The sequence below is a fragment of the Ambystoma mexicanum genome, chromosome 10 (genome assembly GCF_040938575.1).
Source record: "Ambystoma mexicanum isolate Mex_15411 chromosome 10, UKY_AmexF1_1, whole genome shotgun sequence".
Taxonomy (NCBI): domain Eukaryota; kingdom Metazoa; phylum Chordata; class Amphibia; order Caudata; family Ambystomatidae; genus Ambystoma; species Ambystoma mexicanum.
Genome location: NC_090932.1, coordinates 1,602,761 through 1,626,700, shown reverse-complemented (window position 1 = coordinate 1,626,700; position 23,940 = coordinate 1,602,761). Strand labels below are relative to the sequence as shown.

Here is a 23,940-nt window from a genome sequence, read left to right as displayed (position 1 = left end):
AGCAGACAGAGGCCTAGGGGGGACAGTCACAGCAGCCTCACTCTCCTCTTCTGACTCTTCCTCAAGATTATCAATATTTTGATCAATATCAATTTCTATACTGTTATCTACATTTTCTGGCATGGTAGGTTCCTCAGACCCATCATCCAGACTTTGGTTAGCTAACAACCTTTCTATTAATTCCATTTTCTTGCCTTTAGGCAGGAGGTTCTTATGCTTACATAATACTCTTAAATAATCAGCAGTTTTTGTAGCAAGGGACTCTTGACTATAAGTTTCCATAGTTGACATGTTAGAAAGATTACTTTTTCAGTGCTAAGCTTTGTGGTTAGTTGTACTAAGGTATCCTCAAGCACTCTAAAGTGTATACTCAATACAAATCCCACCGCTGTACACCAGTGTTAGGCAGAAACCTGTGCAGTTCCCTTAGGGACCACTACAGGTGTTGGCAGTAAACCCACTTGGTAGCAGTCCGTACCAACCAGATTTACCTGGTAGCTGTGGCTAAGCAGTCAGGCTTCCCTCAAGAAGAGTTAGGCAGTATGCAGAGTATACACAATAGGCACTCAGGTACAATAATACAAGCAAACACTGACCAGAGCTTTGGTATCAAAGTAGATAATTATTTATTTAAAAACACACAGTTGAAACACTCCAGCACTCTTGTTGTAAAATTGTCTAAACACAGTTACTATTGTAATTTATACACCCCTTTTTCCTTATCAGATTAGTCACAGTAAACACCACTTATTTTCATACAGAGGTGAGCGCTTAACTAGATTGCACTCCAATAAGTTTATGAGAAAGGGAGGGAAAAGGCAGAATATGCAATGGTACACCCCTCTAAGATTCAGGAACACGGTTAGCAAGGCAGAGAGCAAAAAAAAGTCACTGGTGAGCCAAAGTCCAAAGGCTGGGTCCACTCTTAGAGAGAGCAGAGCACAAATGCGCCCAAGATCACACAGTTACACTATGCTTAGAAAGTCTTGCAGAGGGTTCAAAAAGGGTTTAGAGAGGCTTTAAGAAAGTTTAGCCAGGGGGTCCCAGACTAACCCAGGTTCGAAAGCCGGGGGCTAAATCTACCCCGTACAAACGGTAGCAAGGGAAGCCAGGCGGGACACGGTACCTTAAGTGGGATGGATCCTCCAGCTGTGGCAGTTGTTCCTGGTAGTGGGTGCAAGTCGTGTCTCCGTCAAGTGGAAGAGAAGATCTCGACTTGGAGGAAAGATGAAGGTCGTTGCACTACCAGGGAAGAAACCAGCCGCGGAGTCTTCCGGTTAAAGTTGGTACCTTTGTTTCGCGATCGTGGTAAAATGTGGTATCCCGGTTGCCGGGGTGCTTGGCACGGGCAAGGCGGCTACGAGATACGTCGGGAAAGCGAAAAGACGGTGAAACTGGTTATCCCCACCAGTCAAAGGAAGAAGACCCTCCGGCGGGAGATCTCCTCTGTCGTTGGGAAAAGTGGTGAGGCAGTCCAGCAGGGCTCCACCGGTGGTGGTGTCGTGGCAGGTCGGCTCAGCTTCTCCCTCGTCGGATTCTTAGGTCCTGTGGCGACTTCTGAAGTTCCAGTCCCCAAAGCCCTGCTTTTATGCAGCAAACCCCCATTCACTCAGCCTAGCTGTCACTCAAACATGCTAAGTGGTGAGCCGGCCGAATCACCACTTGGGGCCAATCAGGATGGAGTGCGACTTGAGTTGCCTAGGCAACTCAGTCCAGGGTGCCTACATTTCCCTCCACCCCTCCTAAGTACCCCAGACAGAGTGGCACCACTTTGGAGGGCTTCTGCGGAGAAGCCCGCCAAAAAGTGGAACAAAGGGCTCGACTTGGGTTGGAGTCACAGAAGAGAACACAAACACCATTTTAGAATCGAGTTTTGGCAAAAAATACCAACCGGAGAATTAATATTAATTAAATAAACCGGCGGTATGTTCGAGGCTACCGTAAATAATTAAATAAAGGTAGTAGCATAAAACAATGGGAAATCCCATAGGAAAATATTTGCGGTTGAATATAAAAAGTAGTATCCACTGCCACCAGCCAAAACTCGATCAGGGGGGACGGAGACGTGCCCCCTCGACTAACAGATCCCGGGGCAATCGAATTGCCCCAATCAGTACGTCCACAATATGATGGTTTGTACTGGTTCTGTTCAGAATTTAAGACTAGTAAAGTCAATGGTGACTTTACATGCCCTGGGAGACAGTAGTCAATCCCAGGGTATGGAGTCTATACTGGGGGGTCACTATGACACCCCTGTGTCACTGCACTGAGGGTGCTGTGTAACACACATCACAAAAACACATGAAGCCCTATGGAGTAAAAGACGCCATAGCCCATTAAACACATCTAGATTCAAAGAAACACACTCAAATCATGCCCAAGAGTGAGGGTAAAAGAGTATCACTCTTGGCAGGAGAAATAAATAAACCCCAAAAATCCAGCAAAGCTGCTGGGGGACTCACTAGGTTAGGCAATTCAGCCTAAACAGAGAATTCTCCCTAACAGAAGGGAGTCATATCCTTTGGCAGGAGACAGAACTGTGATAACGAGACTATTGATAAAGAGAAGCTGAGTCACGAGAGGAGCAGAGGAAGGGAGTCATGTCCTTTGGCAGAAGACAGAACTGTGATAAAGAGACTATTGATAAAGAGAAGCTCAGTCACGAGAAGACCAGAGCAAGGGAGTCATATCCTTTGGCAGAAGGCAGAACTGTGATAAAGAGACTATTGATAAAGCGAAGCTGAGGAACGAGCAGACCAGAGGAAGGGAGTCATATCCTTTGGCAGAAGACAGAACTGTGATACAGAGACTATTGATAAAGAGGAGCCGAGGGACGAGAAGACCGGAGGAAGGGAGTCATATCCTTTGGCAGGAGACAGAACTGTGATAAAGAGACTATTGATAAAGAGAAGCTGAGGAACAGGAAGACCAGAGGAAGGGAGTCATATCCTTTGGCAGGAGACAGAACTGTGATAAAGAGACTATTGATAAAAAGAAGCTGAGTCATAAGAAGATCAGAGGAAGGGAGTCATATCCTTTGGCAGGAGACAGAACTGTGATAAAGAGACTATTGATAAAGAGAAGCTGAGGAACGAGAAGACCAGAGGAAGGGAGTCATATCCTTTGGCAGAAGACAGAACTGTGATAAAGAGACTATTTATAAAGAGAAGCTGAGGAACGAGAAGACCAGAGGAAGGGAGTCATATCCTTTGGCAGGAGACAGAACTGTGATAACGAGACTATTGATAAAGAGAAGCTGAGTCACGAGAAGAGCAGAGAAAGGGAGTCATGTCCTTTGGCAGAAGACAGAACTGTGATAAAGAGACTATTGATAAAGAGAAGCTGAGTCACGAGAAGACCAGAGGAAGGGAGTCATATACTTTGGCAGAAGGTAGAACTGTGATAAAGAGACTATTGATAAAGAGAAGCTGAGGAACGAGAAGACCAGAGGAAGGGAGTCATATCCTTTGGCAGAAGACAGAACTGTGATACAGAGACTATTGATAAAGAGGAGCTGAGGGATGAGAAGACCGGAGGAAGGGAATCATATCCTTTGGCAGGAGACAGAACTGTGATAAAGAGACTACTGATAAAGAGAAGCTGAGGAACGAGAAGACCAGAGGAAGGGAGTCATATGCTTTGGCAGGAGACAGAACTGTGATAAAGAGACTATTGATAAAGAGAAGCTGAGGGAGCCTGAAGGCACCTGGGATACCTGCAGGCTATATAAGCCACACCCAAGCTGGAGAACACGCTTCGCGTTGCACTGTTCTCGCAGCATGACGTTCACCACGGTCTGTCTGATCTTTCTCAGCATTCCGGACCTGCACCAGCAAGGAGAAGAAAAAGAACATCACAGTTATTCTTACCTGTTAGCGAGCCCAGCTCCTGTCATCCGCTCCAGTGTCCCGAACATCCAGCATCTCGGCAAACGCTTGCTCTCTCTCCTGGAAGCCGCAACCTGGGAAAAATAGAAAAGCAGTATTAGTAAGCATTATTTCTTCACATTTAAACAACAATTGGAAGGCTCACACTTACCTGAGTTGAACTCTCTGTTGGTTCATTCCCTTTCCGGCCATCCGACAACCTGCAAGAGAAGAGGCAAGGCTGATTAACACGCATACTTACTCGACGGCGATTCGAACAACATCTACTCACCGCTCCGCATCCTTGTTAGGGAGAATTCTCTTATAAGGCTAATTTCCCAAACCTAGTGAGTCCCCGAGCAGCTTTGCTGGATTTTTGGGGTTTGTTTTTTTCTCCTGCTAAGAGTGAGACTCTTTTCCTGCCACTCTTAGACATGATTTAAGGTATGTCTTTGACTTAGTATGTGTTCATGGGCTATGGGGTAACCTCTTTTACTCCATAGGGCATCATCTGTTTTGTATGTGTGGTACACAGCACCCTCAGTGCAGTAATACAGGGGTGTCATAGTGACCCCCAAACATAGACTCCATACCCTGGGACTGACTATGTCTCCCAGGGCAGGTAAAGACACCATCACCCCAACCTCTTTCAAACATTCTGCAAAGACTTTTAGTGCATTTTAAACTGTGTGATCTTGGGCACATTTCGCTTTGCTCCATTTAAAGTGGGCCTGGCCTATGAACTTTGGCTCTACAGTGTATACTGCCTTCACTTACTTGCTTTGAACCTAGGAAAGTGTTGGGAACTGTTTTATTTTTATGCCATGCCTTTTTCTCTCCCTTTAACTTAACTATTGGAGTGCCATCTAGGTTACGCGCTCCCATCTGTCTTGACAAATAGTGGTGTTTTAACCCTGACTTGTCCAATAGTTATTAAGGGAGGTGTGTATACTTTACCTGACTGTGTTTTAACTTGCTTTTGATTTAGAGTGCTAGGGTATTGCCTAAAGTGTGTTTTAAATAAATAATTATATACTTTTGATACAAAGCTCTGGTCAGTGTTTATTTGCTCTACTGTGTTTTTAGCCCTATTGTGTCTACTCTATATACTGCCCTACTCTTCTTGAGAGAAGCCTGACTTCTCAGCCACAGCTACCAGGTAAATCTGGGTGGTGCAGACTGCTACCAATTGGGTTTACTGCTTACTCCTGTAGTCTTAATCTTTTTGCAGTGTTCCCCAAGGGAACTGCACAGGATTCTGCCTAACAATCCTCTCGGCATCTTACCATCCGGAACATTGCGGCGGCCTGCTAGAGAAGGACAACACAGGTTAGCACACTGCAAGAAAAGCACATAGCGCCACCCTCTGCGCTTTCGCTTACCATCTCTAGCACAGCCCCAGCCAGCACGGCATCTTCAGAACTCCTTCCGCACCTAAGAGAGAAGGAAAGACATTAACAGGGGCAATTACAATTAAGGACAAGCTGTCGAAACAACAGACTTACCTGAAGAACTGAGTCGCAGCAGGTCTGGACTCACAGGGCCCGCACCAGTGAAGCAACTCGGTTGCGACGCGCCCATCCACGATGCACCCCTGAACAGAACAGCAGGACGGAGAGCACATCATATCAAAAACCAAGGTGAGGAAAGCACTAAGTGGTTGTGGGTTCCACAAGGGAGGTGGGGTCTGAGAGAAAGAGACTGTAAGCTAAAATCAAACCTCCTGTGTTCCAGACTAAGTCCTCAGCAGAACAAGAACCCGAGGGAGTGGTGTCCAGGTCGGAAGCAGTCCAGCCAGATCTGGTGGCGTCCCTGTGGATACCAGGTGAGCGTTACACCTTCAATGTGCAGACAGATGCTTCAAATACAGGTATAGGTGTAGTTCTGAGTCAGCTGGATGAGAAAGTCAGGGAGCACCCCATTTGCTTCAACACCAGGAAGCTGAAGGAACCAGAAACAAGGTGGGCAACCATTGAGCGTGAATGCTTTGCTATTGTGTGGTCACTGAAGAAGTTTAGACCATACTTGTATGGATCTACTTTTGTGATTCAGACTGACCACCAACCATTGAGATGGTTGATGCAAATTAAAGGGGAAAACCCTAAACTACTTAGATGGTCAATCCGCCTGCAAGGGTTTGATTTTACCATTGAACACAGGTCTGGGTGTCACCACCAAAATGCTGATGGTCTCTCCAGGATGTTTGACTGACTGGAGTAAAGAGATTCATCCAGGAGTGGATTAAATCCTCCTGTCCCTTAGTCTGGGGGAGACGAGTGTTAGGGAGAATTCTCAAGAATGTGCTAATTTCCCTTACCTTTTGAGACCCCCAGCAACTTTGCTGGATTTCTAGGATTTAATTTTTCACCTGGAAAGAGTGTGAGCCTTTCTTCCCACTCTTTCATGTATTTTGATGTGTGTTTTACTTTTGTTTTTCTTTGGATATGGAGTTTTAAAACAACTCCATAGGCATCATCTTTTTCTTGTGTGTCACATAGCACCTTTAGTGCAGTGGCACAGGGGTGTCTTTCAGACTCCCCAAGGTTTAAATACCTTCTCTGGGACTGACTACTGTCTCCCAGAGCATGTAAAGTTAAATTGACTTTACTAGTGTCTTTAAATTTACAGACCGAGCACACACTATCTTCCTATAGAGTGCTGGAGGGGTTGCCTAGCATCCCCTGAGTCTAAACACTCATGTAACAGTCAAATGTTACCCGTTCCTACTTGAAATGGCTGGTGGCAGTGGTTTTTAACAAACTATCATGATTTTCCCGACCGCGAACACCGTATCTAAAAATCAGGTCCGTCATGTTTTTCAAGATGGCGCCCAAGACCTATCTGTAAAAACAGACTCTGGTCGCTGTTTCTTTTGAGAAAGGTCCTTCTGGTGTTTAACTCTGCACGCCAAACCAGGTTTGGTCCCTTTGTTTGGTGGCCTTTGGCGGGCTTCAGTGCTGAAGCCCTCCTCTGGCGCCTGAGTGTCTGGGGTGGACAGGATGTGAGGGAGGTGCCCGAAACTCCAAGTGCGTAGTCTCCTAGGAGACCTGAATGCACTCTGGTGTGATTGGCTGGCTGGCTGTCCGGCAAGGACATCCACCCTGCTTTGTGAGTGACAGCCAGGCTGGAATGAATGGGGGAAAACTGTTAAAAAGCAGGCCTCTGGGACTGGGAAAGCAGAGTCGACCACTGGACCGAAAGAACCGAAGATGAGCTGAAGGAAGACGACTGCTGCAACTCCTGGTCCACCGGTGAAGCCCTGCTGCAAGTCCGAATTGCCTGAAACTCCATCGACAGAGAAGCCCTTCAAGGATAACTTCTTCCCTTGAGTTTGGTGGGAACAATCAACTCGTAAGCCGTCTGGACACCGTCCCTATACTGGTCGAATTTTCTTCAGAGTGCTGTTGAAAACGGATAGCCAGTGGTAAGGATACCAGTTTGTGGTCTTCAAGGCACTCACACCTTAAACCGACGTTTTGCCAAGCTTGTGGCCTCTTCCTTGGGCAGTGCAGGAACCTCCCGATGTCCTCCTTCTTGTCCCCACGACTGAAGCTCAGGAACAGCAAGATCTGCAGGAACTGCCAGGAACAACTGCCTCAGCTACAGCTCTTCTTCACTAAGAAGGTACTGTTCAAGTGCAGTCAAGAAATACTTTCTGCCATGGTGCAAGTTTGTGAAACTTTCCCAACTTTGAAGGCTTGTCCTTCTCTAAATCAACATATAACTTTTCATCTGACCAACTACCTCTAAAAACCGTGGCAAAGACTTAACCGTTTACTATTAGAACTGTGCTATCCTATCCAAGACTCTGAACCATTGACTTTGGCCCAGGCCTATTGTATTGAATTGCTGGTTGTAGTGAACTGAAACCCTTTGCCCTGCCTATGCAATTATATGTGCTATTGATTCTTATAACCTTGTCTTTTTAGCCCTTTTAAAAGTAACTGAATTGCCATTTTGCTCCCACTTCAGGGGAGCTGAACTTGTTCAGTAACTTATTGGTTGTGTATTTGTAGTATATTAGTTTATGATATTGAGCTGCTCTTGCTAGTGAAATGTTTTCCAACTGACTGTGTAAATAAATGTATATTCATTTACCAAGAAACCTTGAGTAAGTGTTTGTTTGAACCATAGTAATTGTTGTCCTTTGTGTAACCTCACTTTACTCTTGAGCTAAGCATGGCTGCTCAGCCACTGCTACCACATTACTGTGTAGTACAGGCTTGTACCAAAGGTGAAATTGTACTAACAATTGTAGTCTTAATTGTGTGTAGTGTTCCCAAAGGGTACTGTATGTTATTCTGTCCAACACACACCAATAGCATTTCAACCAGCACCCTCTCCCGCACCACTCACGCTAGTATTACAACCAGCATCCTCTCCCACACCACTCACCCATGCATTACAAACAGCACCCTCTCCTGCACCACTCACCCTAGCATTACAACCAGCATCCTCTCCCACACCACTCACCCTGGAACCAGCACCCTCTCCCACACCACTCACTCTAGCATTACAACCAGCATCCTCTCCCACACCACTCACCATAGCATTGCAACCAGCACCCTCTCCCACACCACTCATCCTAGCATTGCAACCAGCACCCTCTCCCACACCACTCACACTAGTATTACAACCAGCATCCTCTCCCACACCACTCACCCATGCATTACAAACAGCACCCTCTCCTGCACCACTCACCCATGCATTACAACCAGCACCCTCTCCTGCACTACTCACCCTAGCATTGCAAACAGCATCCTCTCCGGCACCACTCACCCTAGCATTACAAACACCACCCTCTCCTGCACCATTCACTCTAGCATTACAAGCAGCCCCATCTCCCGCACCACTCACCCTACCATTACACACAGCACCCTCTCCCGCACCACTCACCCTAGCATTGCAACCAGCACCTTCTCCTACCCCACTCAACTAGCATTACAACCAGCATCCTCTCCCACACCACTCACCCATGCATTACAAACAGCACCCTCTCCTACACCACTCACCCTAGCATTACAAACAGCACCCTCTCCCCCACCACTAGCATTACAACCAGCACCTTCTCCCGCACCACTCACCCTAGCATTGCAACCAGCTCTCTCCTGCACCACTCACCCTAGCATTACAAACAGCACCCTCTCCTCCACCACTAGCATTACAACCAGCACCCTCTCCCACACCACTCACCCTAGCATTACAAACAGCACCCTCTCCCCCACCACTAGCATTACAGCCAGCATCCTCTCCCGTACCACTAACCCTAGCATTACAACCAGCATCCTCTCCTGCACCACTCACCCTAGCATTACAACCAGCCCCATCTCCCGCACTACTCACCCTAGCATTACAAACATCACCCTCTCCCCCACCACTCACCTCCAGACCATACTTTTTCAGCTTGTAATGCCATTACAGAAAGGGAAGGCCATATGCAAATCAGGCTCGGTCTGACCCCAAAGGGGGTCAGTCCAGCCCAAATTGCTAGGTCACAAAACCACAAGCAGCCGCAGACATGTCTCAGGCTCGTTGGCCATCATTAGTATTATTATTATGATGATGGCATTTACTGAGCACGGGCCTAGCTTCGGGAAGCAATGGAGCGCTTTACAAATCATAGAGGGAAGGGCACAATGAGGGTAGTAGAGATGCAAGGCAGCGTTAGCTAACAACAGGGGAATGCAGGCAATTTGGCAGTACGGGATCCACAACCAACCAGGGGAGGAAGAGGAGGACCAGACCACCCAGTCGTAGGTTAGGTAGGGAGCGGACGGTGCGTGGACCTAATGTGTTAGGGAGGATCCATTCCTTGAAGAGGAGGGGCTTCAACTCCTTCCTGAAATGTAGAAGTGAGGGGGTGAGTCTAGTGTTCTCAGAGAGGAGATTCCAGAGTCAGGAGGAGTGGACTGAGAAGGCCTGTCTTCTGGTTCTTTCCTTCCTACACTGGCTGAGTTCAGGTTTCAACATGTCATTTTCAGTGAGGTGCAGCTTCAGTCTCTTTGCTTGACAGGACATACCTGTTCTGCTTAGCAAGACTAGAGCAAAACAGAAAGCTGATGGCGGGAAGGTTTTGACCAAATCATATCCTCTGGCATTTGTCTTCTCCTCCTCTATTCTATTCAAAACCGTAAGCTGTGCTTCCTGTCCTCTCTTGTCTCCCTCTCGCTTTTCCCTCTCCTGTCTGCCTACACCACTCTATGGTGCTCTCAATCACACCGATCTTCTCCAACTGCTTCTCTATTATGAAGTCTGGAAGGTAGAGGTTCAAGAAGGACATCCTAGTCTCCAATCCAGGCCGTCCCATCGCTGACACCCACGTCCGTTCCTCCTCCCGACAGACTCTCAGCAACATCCTCGTTGTCATTCCCTATCCCAACCTCTGGACCCTACATATGGTCGCTGTTCTCTCTCCTTTCTCTTCATTTCCCACTAATGGTGGAACAGATAGGAGGTCCTCTTGTCCTCCAAAACCATCCTTAATGTCTATTTGATGGGACCATCTTGATCCAGGACACTCAGCCCAACCTCCACCTCCTGGATAGGCATCTCCAACGTCTTATGAACTTCCTCCCGCAACTCTATCTACCACTTCTCCAGCATGGGGTCTGGCATGGATTCACATGCTCATGAATATTCCCTGTCCTAAGGTTGGGAATCCTCGGTAAAAGAAAAAACAGTTCCGGTATTGTTTCTGAACTGTCTTTCCCCTACCAATCACTGAGCTCTGGGTCATACTTCCCCCAGCCAATTACTGCCCTCTACCTAAGCCTCTCCCCAGGCAACTGCATGTTCAAGTGTTGGGAGTGCTCTCGAGCTTTTCTGAGTTTTTTTCACCTTTTTGATAGGAAAACTCTATTTTTGGTCAATCGAGCCCGTGTGCTCCATCGATTATCCTTCCGATTAATGGGCATCCGTTTTTCGGCATATTTCATGCCCCTCAAGTGCTGAATTCGTCTAGTGTTCTTCTTGGAATGTGTTCTCAGAGGACAAGCATTCCCAGTGCCTCTATTGCCTACACCCGACGCATAAAGAAGAAGATTGTGAGATCTGCCGTGGCTTCACCAAGCGCACGATGAAGGATCGACACCTCCGGTTGGCGACGTGGCTTAAGGCCAGCGCCTCTACCCCGGGTGGTTCTCAGGGGCATGCCACTTCTGGATCCAGCCAACCTGAGCAGGCTTCTAAGTCCTTTGAGGGCGCTCCTTCCGTGGGGGCCCAACACAAGGCCAAGCACTGCGAGTCCGCTTCCGTCGGGGTCGCCACTGCTGCGGGTCTCGTGACAGTCAGGGCACGTTCATCATCTCCTTCGGCATTGATCTCCAGCCACAGCTCCAGCTCTTCGTCCAAGAGGACATCAGCTACCCCAGGTAAGCTATGCGAGACACCAGAGAAGGCCAAGCAGGAGAAGGCCAAGCAGGACAAGGTGTCCGACCTGCCCATGAAGGAGAAGGCCAAGCAGGACAAGGTGTCCGATCCGGCTGCGAAGGAGAAGGCCATGCAAGACAAGGTGTCCGACTCTGACTTGAAGGAGATGCCAAGCAAGACAAGGGAGCTGGCCTGCCCATGAAGGCCCAGGTGCACCAGGCCAAATCGTCCTCCATCGATTTGGTGGTGGCCTCCCTCTCGAAGGCAATAGGGACTGACCCAGTCCAGGTTACCCCGACGACGTCCAGATTGGCTCTTCCTCCCAGGAGGGAGGCTTCGGCCAAGCCGGTTGAGAAGACTCCGGAGAAGAGGATGCCGGACATCCTACACCTCCATATCAGCCGTTGCTGTTCTCCCAGAAGGACGGAGTCGAGCACTGCGACAACAGGCACAGATGACGACGGCAGGGTGGGAGACCCCCCCCATCACCACAGCTGAGAGCTTCTCCACCAGACAAAGTGCAATCCTTCATTCCATCATCGCCCGTGTATCAGAGCTTTTCCAGCTCACCCCGGAGAAGAAGAAGAAGGAAGGCTTCTTGTTTCATTGCCAGGAGGGGAAGAGGAAGACCATCCTTTCAGTCTCTCAATCTCCAAGCAAGATTGAACCAGCAGGACGTCAGGCCCCCACCCAGGCACCCCGGTGGGAGGCCGGCTGGCGAACTTCATCAGCGTGCAGGGTCGGATTGGCCCCTCGGCTTTTCGGCCTGTGGCCAGGCCGAAATCGTGCCTGGGTAGTGGGGGCCAGTTTCTGGCCATGCCTGGGCCGGTTTGGAAGATAAAAGAATTGAAAAAAAAGATATATTTTTTTTTCAATTTTTTTTTTCTTCAAATTTCGTTTTTTTCAAAAAGCCTTTCATCCTTCTTAGGTCGATAAATGAGTACCAACACAGGTTGGGTGATATTGTATGCATATTTGTTCTATTAAAATAGCTTGAGCGTAAGTGCTATACAATAACATATTATCATTTGGCCTTGGACGTCTGCTTGGATTCAGAGTAAATAGTGTATTTAGGAATAATGCTATTTGATGCCAATTCCTGTTTTGTCAAGGGGTGAAAGGTCGTGTTTCATCGCTTCTCGGGATGTCACTTTGGGGTGTGGTCAAATGATATCACTTCCGGTGATGTCATCAGAGGTCAAGGGTCGTGAGGCGAGGGGTGGGGCCACTTTTTTTTGGGAGACCAGTGCTATTTCTTGTCCCAGTCCGACCCTGTCAGCGTGTGGGAGACCATCTCCACTGATCGATGGGTGCTGGTCACTCTCGCCCATGGACACACCTTAGAATTTCAATTAAAGTGTCCGTGAATACCACCGGTGGCCCGGCAGGAACAACACATCCCTCAGCTGCTGCTGGAGGTCCTGGCCATGTTAAGAAAAGGGGCGATAGAGCTGATAGAAAGTATATTTACTCAATATACTTTCTCGTAAGAAAGACGACTGGGGGCTGGAGGCCCATTCTCAACCTGCGATGACTTGAGTACATAAAGTCTGAGAAGTTCAGGATGGTGAAGCTGCAACATGTGCTCAGCCAGCTGGAGCAGGGAGACTTTCTGTCGTCGTTGGATCTAGAGGATGCGTACTTCCACATCCCCACGCATGTAAAGCAACGCTAGTTCCTGTGCTTCATCGTCCAAGGGAAGCATTACCAATTCAAGGCTCTTCCCTTCAGACTGAATTCGGCACCCAGAGTCTTCATAAGTGCCTGGCTCCGGTGGCGGCCCATCTGCGACTACAGGGGATTCACGTGTACCCTTAACTGGATGACTGGCTTATCCAAGCCAAGTCAAAGGACATCGACGTCGATCACACGGTGAGGACCGTCCGGCTGCTGACGGACCTAGGGTTCTCGGTGAATAATACAAAGTCCTGCTTGACTCCATCGCAGGACACTTTGTTCCTGGGATCCAAGCTCAACGCGGTGGCCTGCCTAGCGGCTCCGTCGGAGGAGAGGATAGCGGCCCTCTTGGGCAAGGTGCAATGGCTGTTTGACTGAAGATTGCCACAGTGAGTACCATCAAGTCGCTACTCGGCATGATGTCAACATGCATATACGTGATTCGGCTCTGCAGATTGCCGATGAGTCCACTCCAGGAGTTCCTCAATGCCTTTTGGATTCAGGTGACAGGGGCTTCCAGGACAGGATTGTGCTCGACGAGGAGTTCCGTCGAGCCATAAGGTGATGGGGCATGTGCTCCAACATCGCCAGAGGCACAGACTTTCAGAGCCCCCCATACCAGGAGATGGTCACTACGGATGCTTCTCTGGAAGGATGTGGAGCCCACACCGGACGTCTTCACGCCAGAGGCCTGTGGCGGCTGGAAGAGAAGACACTGCATATCAACTTACTGGAACTACCAGCAGTGTTTTGGGCCCTGAGGTCGTTTCTACTGTCTCTCAAGGGCAGGGTGGTGAGGGTCTTCATGGACAATACCACCACAATGTTTTACATCCGGAAGCAGGGGGGCACTAGATCCCCAGCACTCTCCAAGGAGGCGCAGGACTTGTGACCTTTGGCTGTTGCCCAAGGGATGTTCCTCATTCCGTTTCACCTGGCAGGAGTAAAGAACACTGTTGCTGACTCTCTCAGCAGGGAGCTGCGCTCTTGCCACGAGTGGGAGCTTCTGCAGAATCAAGTGGACAACCTTTTCCTCAAATGGGGCAGTTCCCAGATCGATCTGTTTGCGACAGCGATGAACACCAAGTGCCAGAGGTTTGTCAGCAGGCTCCCCCAGCCGGGGATTATAGGGGGCGTACCCCAGACGCCTTGGGAAGGCCTTTTTCTGTATGTGTTTCCTCCGGTGCCACTACTAATTTGAGTTTCGAGTTTAGATCTGGTACCCGGACCATCTCAGCATGTCAACGTCCCCTCCTCGCCAGGTAAGGAGGTGCAATTCTGCATCACAATCCGGTATCCCCGAACCTGAAGGCCTGGCTCCTGCAGCATTAGAGTTCAGTGGTTACGAGCTTCCGGTGGACTCCAGGGAGGTACTCGCCAAGGCCAGGGCGTCGTCGACTTAGAAGTGCTATGGACAGAAATGGAAGCCCTTTGCGACCTGGTGCCGGACACAGAAGATCAACCCTCTGAGGGTCACGGCCCCACAGGTACTTCCGTATTTTCTGTCATTAGCTAAATCGGGACTAGCGCACACCTCCATCAAGGTGCATCTGGCGCGATCTCCCGCTACACCAAATCTCCGGGATGGTCTTCCTTGTGGTCGCACCGCCTAGTCAAGGAATTCATCAAGGGACTGTTCCACTCGTTCCCGCTGGTGAAGGCTCTGGTCCCGGCGTGGGAACTCAACGTGGTGCTGACTAGGCTCATGGGGGCCCCATTCGAACCTATGCATTCAGCTCCTCTCAAGTTGCTGTTGTGGAAGACAGCTTTCCTCGTGGCCATCACCTCTGCAAGAAGAGTAGGTGAGATCCAGGCCCTGTCCTGCACGCTACCTTACTTGACTTTTCACGAGATGAGGTGCCACTGCAGACGCACCTCTCCTTCATGCCCAAGGTTCTGTCAGAATTTAATCTCAACGAGCCCTTGGTGTTACCTGTGTTTTTTCTGACACCTTTGTCGCTGGCTGAAAGGACTTTGCACTCGCTGGATGTGGCTCGAGCGCTGAAGTTGTATGTGGCCGGCACAAAGAGTTTTCAGAAAACTTCTCAGCTTTTTGTGAACATTGGTCCTGTGAACCATGGGAAGGCCCTTTCCAAGGCTTCCATTTCCAGGTGGCTCTCCGGCTGCATCACCCACTGTCACCGGTTGGCAAACACACCGTTGCCTGGCCATCGGAGAGCCCATTCTACCAGAGCTATCGCTGCTATGATGACTTTCCTCTCTGGTGTGCCCCTGATGGACATCTGCAGGGCTGCTATGTGGAGGTCAACGCACACCTTCACGAAATTCTACTGCGTCGACAGGGATTCCAGGGAGGAGTCCACAGTCGGCCAAGCAGTGCTGCGCAACCTGTTGCCTTGAAGGTGAGGCTGATGAGGAGGTAAGAGCAATTGCTTCTGTTGAGCCTTGCCACCTCCCGTTGGTGTGTACTGCTATGTATTCTTTACATGTGAATCCATGCCAGACCCCATGCTGGAGAAGTGACAAGTTACTTATCTGTTGTTCTCTAGCATGGGTCTGGCATGGATTCACATGCATACTCTCTCGCCTACCCCTCTGCGGCTCTTCTCTTGGACTTACTGCCACTTTACTTGCTACCAAATCTGAAGATGGCTGCCTGTGGAGGGCCTTAGGTAGAGGGCAGTCATTGGTTGGGGGCAGTATGACCCATAGCTCAGTGATTGGTTTATAGGAGAAAGACAGTTCAGAAATGAAACTGAAAATGTTTTTTCTTTTACCGAGGATTCCCAGCCTGATGACGGGGAATATTCATGAGCATGTGAATCCATGCCAGACCCATGATGGAGAACAACAGTTACAGGAAAGTAACTTGTTCCTTCTCTGGCTGCTCTGCTGCTACCTTTCACCTCTGCTGCCTCCTCTGTGGCTCTCCCCTCTGCCTCCTTTCTGGGCCTTTTTCCACATAGCACTACCTCTACAACCGCTCCGGCTCTTCTGCCACCTACTCTTCTACCGCTCCGGCTCCTCTGCCACCCACCACCTCCTCTGCTGCCTCTTCTCTGGCACCCTGCTGTTCCTCCTCTCTGAGCCATCTGCCCCCTCCTTCTACCTCTGCCCTCTCTTGGGCCCGTCTGCCTATTTCCTGGGTGTACCTCTCTCCTGTACCCCTCCCCGGAAGTCTTTCAAAAGGGGCAACCTGGTCCATGTAACTACTCTCAACGCTCACTCTGCTTTCAAACGCTCCTCTGGCATCTGCCTCCTCCTTGAAGACCTTGATCTGGATGTTCTCTGTCTCACTGAGACTTGGTTCACGGCCAGCTTTTCACACTCACCTCCCTGAGGGCTACAGGATCCTCTCCGAACCCAGTACCTATCTGTTACGCTCACCTGGTATCCACGGGGACGCCACCCAGCCCTGGTTGGATGATTTGCACTCTCGAACCCTCTCCCGGTCCCTTGGTAAGGCCTCTGGTTAAAGATGGGTCTGGAATGTAGGAGAGCTGGATTCAATACCAGATTGTCTTTATGTTTTCCCACCTCCTTTGGCCTCAACTCCTTCCTCCCCCTTGGGCCCTTTCCTCACCTTAAAATTGTAAAAGGTGGATTCTCCGTCCTGCTCCTCGTGGCAGGGGCGCGTAGATGTGGGGGCGAGCAGCTATCAAGTTACTTCACTGGTGCAAGCCCCTGTGGGAATCCAGGCCTGCTGCGACTCCGTAGGTTTGCTGCTTTACAGTCTTTATATGCAGTTCTTATGTTCCTCTTAGTTCCAATAATAATGTCTTGCTTCTTTACTTTTAGGTATGGAAATGTATTTTGAGGTTGTCATGCAGTTTGAAGATGAGCATGGGCCGGTAGGCGAAAGCGCGGTTTGCGCGATGCTGTCCGGTGAGTAATGCGCGATGCACGGTGCTGTTTCGCCTTTTATATTGCTAACCTGTGTCTTTTCTCTCCTTGCAGGTTACGATGTTCCTCGCCGAGCGCCGTAATGTTCCAGCAATGATACTGACCAGGAGATGAGTACCCAGGTAAGAATTGTGTGGCATTCTTCATTCGGGAGGAAATGTGAGTAAACGCTTACTAATGCTGTCTTTCTTTCTCCTCTTTCCAGGTTATGGTATTCCAGGATGCATGCAGTGCCGGATGATGGAGTTCATACCTTCAGGTGAGTGGAACTGAAGTCGGCGATGGATTGAAGACAGGATACTGTTCCAGGTAAGTTTCCTAGTGTTGTTTCTCTCTCTGCAGGTCCTTGGTTTCAGGTAAGCTGGCATCAAAGAACTGGACACGGTGAGCGTTACGCTGCCCACAGCAGAATTACGCAAAGCATGTTCTGCTGTTTGGGTGCGGTTTAAATAGTCTCAGGTAAAGTAGTCCAGGTAAAATAGTGCCAGGCCTGCCACACCCAAAATAGTCCAGGTAAAGTAGTCCCAGGCCTGCCACACTGAAAAGACTAGACCGCATAGCTCAGTTCCTTGTAACTGAGCTATGTGTGTGCCTCCATGTTGGCTGAACCGCCCCAAGTTAAATAGTCCCAAGTAAATAGTCCCGTTCTAATGTTGGTTTTCATGATGGTTAAGAGCCTGGCGCCAAAGGTGCCAGGACTGACTCCAAGAGAGTCTTGGATGAGGTTTTAAGGCCTTTGATCTGGCCCTACTTGGAAGGCTGACTTGCCAGTGAGGGCCAGGGGCAAGGGTCATGACACTATCGTCCCAGAGGTAGAGTGGCCTTGATCTTTCCTGGGGGGTCCCTGCCTCTATCATTCCCACCCAGGCTTACTCCTCCTTTAAATGCCTGGTCTGCAAGCTCTCTATCTCTCCTGTCCTCGCTCTGACTTTGGCCTCCATCTACAGGCCACCTGGCCAGGTTGCCCTCTTCCTCTCTGAATGGGCTGATCTCTCCTCCTCTCTCCTTGCCTCTACCTCTAAACTTCTCTTCCTCATAGATTTCAACATCGTCCTGGACTCCTCAGACCACTCTGGGCCTTTCTGCTACCTTTGCGACTCTCTCTCCCCCTCTATTCTTCCCTCTGTCCAACACACTCAGCTGGACACACCTTGGATGTTCTCATCTCCTGAGACATCCACCTCTCTAACACTGTCACTACACTCTCCTGGACTGACCACTTTCTGCTTTCCTCTCACCTGAAGCTATCTGTCCCCCGGGCAAAACCTACCCCAGTACTGCCACCTTCCTTCACGGTCATTCGAAGAGGGTGTCAGTTGCTGCTTCGGCCTCTTCTTTCTCTCCTTCTTACCTCTGCGGCTGACTCACACTCTGAGATAGCCGTCTCCAACCTTCATGTGAAGGTCATTTGCTTTAGGACAGTCAGCGTCATAGAGGGCTGAAGCGTCCTAGAAGATGGATCGAAGAGATGGGGTAGCTATGCTGGTTGATTGTGAAATAATGGGGAGAATGTAACGTTCTTATATGCAGCCCATTAAAGTTGTTATGTAAAGTTAGGGTCACACCCCAAACTGAGGTAGAAAGGATTATTGGATGGGGCCAGAAGAGGAATAAAGCAGTCTGTATAAATCACTACGAGTCTGTGCATGTTTTATTGGGCGTTCTGTGAAACATATCACCGGAGCGGAACGCGACAAATATTACAAATAGTCCAGCAGTAAAGCGTTAATGCGCTTAACTACTTACACTTATTAATCTTTCACTTTGTTTACTTTGAATTCATAAACTCTAAACCAAATGCAAATCTTCCTACGATGATGCACTTTATATTGCTATTTAGGTTTGAAACTTGTATGCCCTAAAACCCATATTCCTTAAGGTGCTAATACTGTTTCCAAATTGTGTTATTTGAAATAAATGACATGTGAATATGGCTTAGTTTTATATTGCTAGAAAATATATTTAAAACAATTTTATGTCCAACCTTTGATTCCAATCAAGTCCCAGATGTCATTTGTGTTTTAATAATATGAATTCAGTGGGCCTCATTACACGGATGGCAGTAAGGATTTACCGGTACCGGTAAAATACCGGTACCGGTAAATCCTTACCGCCTTACTACGAGGTCCCTTTGCGGGTTGGGGGATTTAACGCCTGCTTTTTGCAGGCGTTAAAATCCAACCCGCAAAGGGACCTCGGAGCTAATTACGGCACCGCAAAATTGCGGTGCCGTAATTAGCGCCTTCCCCATTCCCATAGAGCCCTGTGGGGCAGAAATGGGAATGGGGAAGGGCAATGGTGGAAGGGGGATTTACCGCCGCTCCAACCTTGGAATGGGCGGTAAATCCCCTTTCCACCAAGGCGGTGCCGGTATTTTACCGGCATGAGCCATGGCGCTAATAGCGCCATGGCTCACCGCCTACCGTGTAATGAGGCCCAGTGTTTCTAAATGAAGGCCTGTATGAGTTCCGTCGCCTCGTTATTAATGCAGGTGCTCCTTTGATGGGATTTGTGTCATTATTCAGCATATCCGGCGCCTAGATCAGGATCCTGGAAGCAGCGCCTAGATCAGAATCATGGCAGCAGCGCCTAAATCAGCATCCTGGCAGCAGCGCCTAGATTAGGATCCTGGCAGCAGCGCCTAGATCAGGTTCCTGGCAGCAGCGCCTAGATCAGGATCCTGGCAGCAGCGCCTAGATCAGGTTCCTGGCAGCAGCAACTAGTTCAGGATCCTGGCAGCAGCGCCTAGATCAGGTTCCTGGCAGCAGCGCCTAGATCAGGATCCTGGCAGCAGCGCCTAGATCAGGATCCTGGCAGCAGCGCCTAGATCAGGATCCTGGCAGCAGCGCCTAGGTCAGGATTCTGGCAGCAGCGCCTAGATCAGGATCCTGGCAGCCGCGCCTAGATCAGGATCCTGGCAGCAGCTCCTAGCTCAGGATCCTGGTAGCAGAGCCTAGATCAGGTTTCTGGCAGCAACACTAGCTCAGGATCCTGGCAGCAGCACCTAGATCAGGTCCCTGACAGCAGCGCCTAGATCAGGATCCTTGCAAAGGTCCAAATGAAGGTTCAGTGAAACAAGACATGCGTGGTCTGTGTGAATGTATTAACTGTGCGTGTTTTGGGATTTGTAGAATATCCTACCAAACACACCCAAGGGTTTCTTCATGTACCATATCTGCTTATATTTTACAGATTATTTCATATCTATAGACACACTTATAGAACTAATCACAGGATTCTCATTTAATCCAACAGGCCGTCAAACAGAGAAGAGAGAAGGAAAATGTGGAAATTCTGCAAGATGTCCTGAAACAGTGGCCCAGAGCGGCAATTCATCGTCAAACGCAAAACTGAAGGAATTCCAATGTTCTGAGAAGGGAGTACATTCAGGCATTCAAAATCAGCAAAAGGAGTCAGAGAAGACAACGAACAGCGATCATGACCTCAAGAATTCAGTAATTAATAATGTGCATGAAGGAACATCAGGTGACCAAGGAACCCACAAAGGAGTAAAGTCGTATCAGTGCTCTGAATGTGAGGAAAGCTTTTGCAATAGTCATGATCTTATTAGTCACCAGGAAACTCATACAGGGGAAAAGCCTTATAGATGTACCAACTGTGTGAAATGCTTCAACAGTAAGGCAAGTTTACTAAAGCACCAACGAACACATACAGGAGAAAGACCTTTTCCATGTACCGAGTGTGAGAAAAAATGTAGCACAAGAAGTGAACTCCTTATACATCATAGAGTACATACAGGCGAGAGACCATATAGATGCACTGAATGTGAGAAAAGCTTTACTACAAGTCACCATCTTATTCGGCACCAGGGAAGCCACACAGGAGTAAAGCCATATCAGTGCTCTGAATGTGAGAAAAGCTTTCGAGATCGTCATGCTCTTATTAGTCACCAGAGAACTCATACAAGGGAAAGGCCATATAAATGTACACAGTGTATGAAACGCTTCAAGCGTAAGGCAAGTTTACTTGAACACCAACGAACACATAGAGGCGAAAGACCTTTTCCATGTACCGAGTGTGAGAACAAATTTAGCACAAGAAGAGATCTCCTTGCACATCATAGAGTACATACAGGCGAGAGACCATATAGATGCACTGAATGTGGAAATTATTTCAGTCGCAAGGACACTCTTACCAAACACGAGAGAACACATACAAAAGAGAGGCCTTACCAATGTACTTGTTGTAAGCAGAGTTTTGCGCGGATGGAGTTTTTAAAAAAGCACCAGAAAATGCATGTGGAAATGGAAAAGAACTTTAGTCAGAGCAGAGACATTCTGACACATCCAGTGGTGACACAGAAGCCCACACCTTATCAGTGCACTGAATGTAAGAAATACTTAAGTAAAGCGTCAACCCTTGTGAGTCACCAAAGGATACATTCAGGGGAGAAACCATATCAATGCTCTCAATGTCAAAAAAGATTCACCTATAGGTCATGTCTTTTCATCCACTACAGAATACATACTGGAGAAAAACCTTATCAATGTTCTGAATGCGGGCAATGCTTTCGCTATTGGGGTAATCATAGGAAACACATGCTAACACATGCTAACACATGCACAACATGATGGCCCATCAGGCAAGAACCCATAATGGTCTATTTGGAGGACAGCAAAATAAAATGTATTTTGCTCTGGCACCAAATGGCCCCCTATCCACAGCCCTTCTGTTTTCGCTCCCTTTTGCTATCGTGCAAGGATTCCTGCTATATATTTCCTTCTCTTCTGTACATTTTGTTTATTCTATGTCTGTTTCTAGGATTATTCCCTCCGGCTGCTATCCATGCTTGCAATGCTGTGAGATTTAGGAGGCTGTTTGATATCCCATACGCTGCTTCCCCTGGGCCCACCATGGCCTATGACGGGTTCTAAAGTCCTTTAGAGATCCTAAGCCTGGAGCTCATTCCCACAGCTCCTTTACTGGGCACATGCACCAGGAGCCTGGTGAATTGCCTTTTCCAGCCGTGGTGATAACGCAGGATGGGAGAACCAGTCTGTGTACTTTGCTTCAGAGGCACGAAATGGCGGTCTGTGCGAGCTATAGTTTCAGGTTAGATGCTCCATGGCGGAGCACTTCAACCATGCAGCACTTCTCCCAAGCAGAGGAAATAATGGGAGCTTTACTGGGACTCTCATTACGGCTTGGATGCCTGTAACTACCATTACCACTGGTGGTAATCTGAGCGTCAGCTCCTTATTACAGGATGACTGCTGCCATAGTGCTAGTGGCAGCATATTTACTGAAATACCACCAGAGGTAATTCATTGCATCAGAATCCTACGTTTGAGAATTATTGTTTCTTTTCCATCTCTCTATTTCAAGAGCCTGCAGATGCAACATGAACTGTAGCGGATCCTGCGGCCGCGGTACAGGTTCTATCCAATGCACTGGAGCCAAGCCCTTCATGCATTAAATAGTGCAGGTGGTGAGAAGGTGCGCATCAGAGGTGCTCAGTTTTCACTCCCTCCCAAAGTACCCAAAGAGCATCTTTCTTCTCTGTATTGACAGGAAGTGCTTGCTCATCCCTTTTGTAAAGATTAAAAAAATTACAAATGTTTTGGGTTCTTATTACAATTTTGACCTGAAACTCTTATGTGGAGACAAACATTGGCTGATTGTAATCCGCAGGAATGTAATTCGGTGGTAGGCCCTTGGAACCCACCCGGGGTATGTACTCAGTGGGGGTATGTACTCAGTGACACGCAGCTGAGTAAGAACATGTAATCTGCAGGTATGTAAAGCCGGTGGTAGGCCCTTGGAATCCCACCCGGGGTATGTACTCAGTGACACGCAGCTGAGTAAGAACATGTAATCTGCAGGTATGTAAAGCCGGTGGTATGCCCCTGGAATCCCACCCGGGGTATGTACTCAGTGACACACAGCTAAGTAAGAACATGTAATCTGCAGGTATGTAAAGCCGGTGGTAGGCCCTTGGAATCCCACCCGGGGTATGTACTCGGTGACCCGCAGGTAAGTAAGAACATGTAATCTGCAGGTATGTAAAGCCGGTGGTAGGACCTTGGAATCCCACCCGGGGTATGTAATCGGTGACACGCAGCTGAGTAAGAACATGTAATCTGCAGGTATGTAAAGCCGGTGGTAGGCCCTTGGAATCCCACCCGGGCTATGTACTCGGTGACACGGAGCTGAGTAAGAACATGTAATCTGCAGGTATGTAAAGCCGGTGGTAGGCCCTTGGAATCCCACCCGGGGTATGTACACAGTGACACGCAGCTGAGTAAGAACATGTAATCTGCAGGTATGTAAAGCCGGTGGTAGGCCCTTGGAATCCCACCCGAGGTATGTACTCAGTGACACGCAGCTGAGTAAGAACATGTAATCTGCAGGTATGTAAAGCCGGTGGTAGGCCCTTGGAATCCCACCCGGGGTATGTACTCAGTGACACGCAGCTGAGTAAGACCATGTAATCTGCAGGTATGTAAAGCCGGTGGTAGGCCCTTGGAATCCCACCCGGGGTATGTACTCAGTGACACGCAGCTGAGTAAGAACATGTAATCTGCAGGTATGTAAAGCCGGTGGTAGGCCCTTGGAATCCCACCCGGGGTATGTACTCAGTGACACGCAGCTAAGTAAGAACATGTAATCTGCAGGTATGTAAAGCCGGTGGTAGGACCTTGGAATCCCACTCGGGGTATGTAATCGGTGACACGCAGCTGAGTCAGAACATGTAATCTGCAGGTATGTAAAGCCGGTGGTAGGCCCTTGGAATCCCACCCGGGCTATGTACTCGGTGACACGGAGCTGAGTAAGAACATGTAATCTGCAGGTATGTAAAGCCGGTGGTAGGCCCTTGGAATCCCACCCGGGGTATGTACTCAGTGACACGCAGCTGAGTAAGAACTTGTAATCTGCAGGTATGTAAAGCCGGTGGTAGGCCCTTGGAATCCCACCCGGGGTATGTACTCAGTGACACGCAGCTGAGTAAGAACATCTAATCTGCAGGTATGTAAAGCCGGTGGTAGGCCCTTGGAATCCTACCCAGGGTATGTACTCAGTGACACGCAGCTGAGTAAGAGCATGTAATCTGCAGGTATGTAAAGCCGGTGGTAGGCCCTTGGAATCCCACCCGGGGTATGTAATCGGTGACACGCAGCTGAGTCAGAACATGTAATCTGCAGGT

General features: G+C 48.8%; 1 protein-coding gene across 1 annotated transcript in view; it reads left to right on the top strand.

Annotated features, from left to right (window-relative positions):
- LOC138491092 (zinc finger protein 436-like) overlaps window positions 1–23,101 on the top strand; it is a 209,233-nt gene extending 186,132 nt beyond the window's left edge. The window contains exon 3 of the mRNA XM_069617403.1: window positions 20,031–23,101. Coding sequence (XP_069473504.1) covers window positions 20,031–21,367 — 1,337 coding nt within the window. The 3' untranslated portion in view covers window positions 21,368–23,101. The remainder of the gene's footprint in view (window positions 1–20,030) is intronic.
- The last annotated feature ends 839 nt before the right edge of the window (window positions 23,102–23,940 follow it).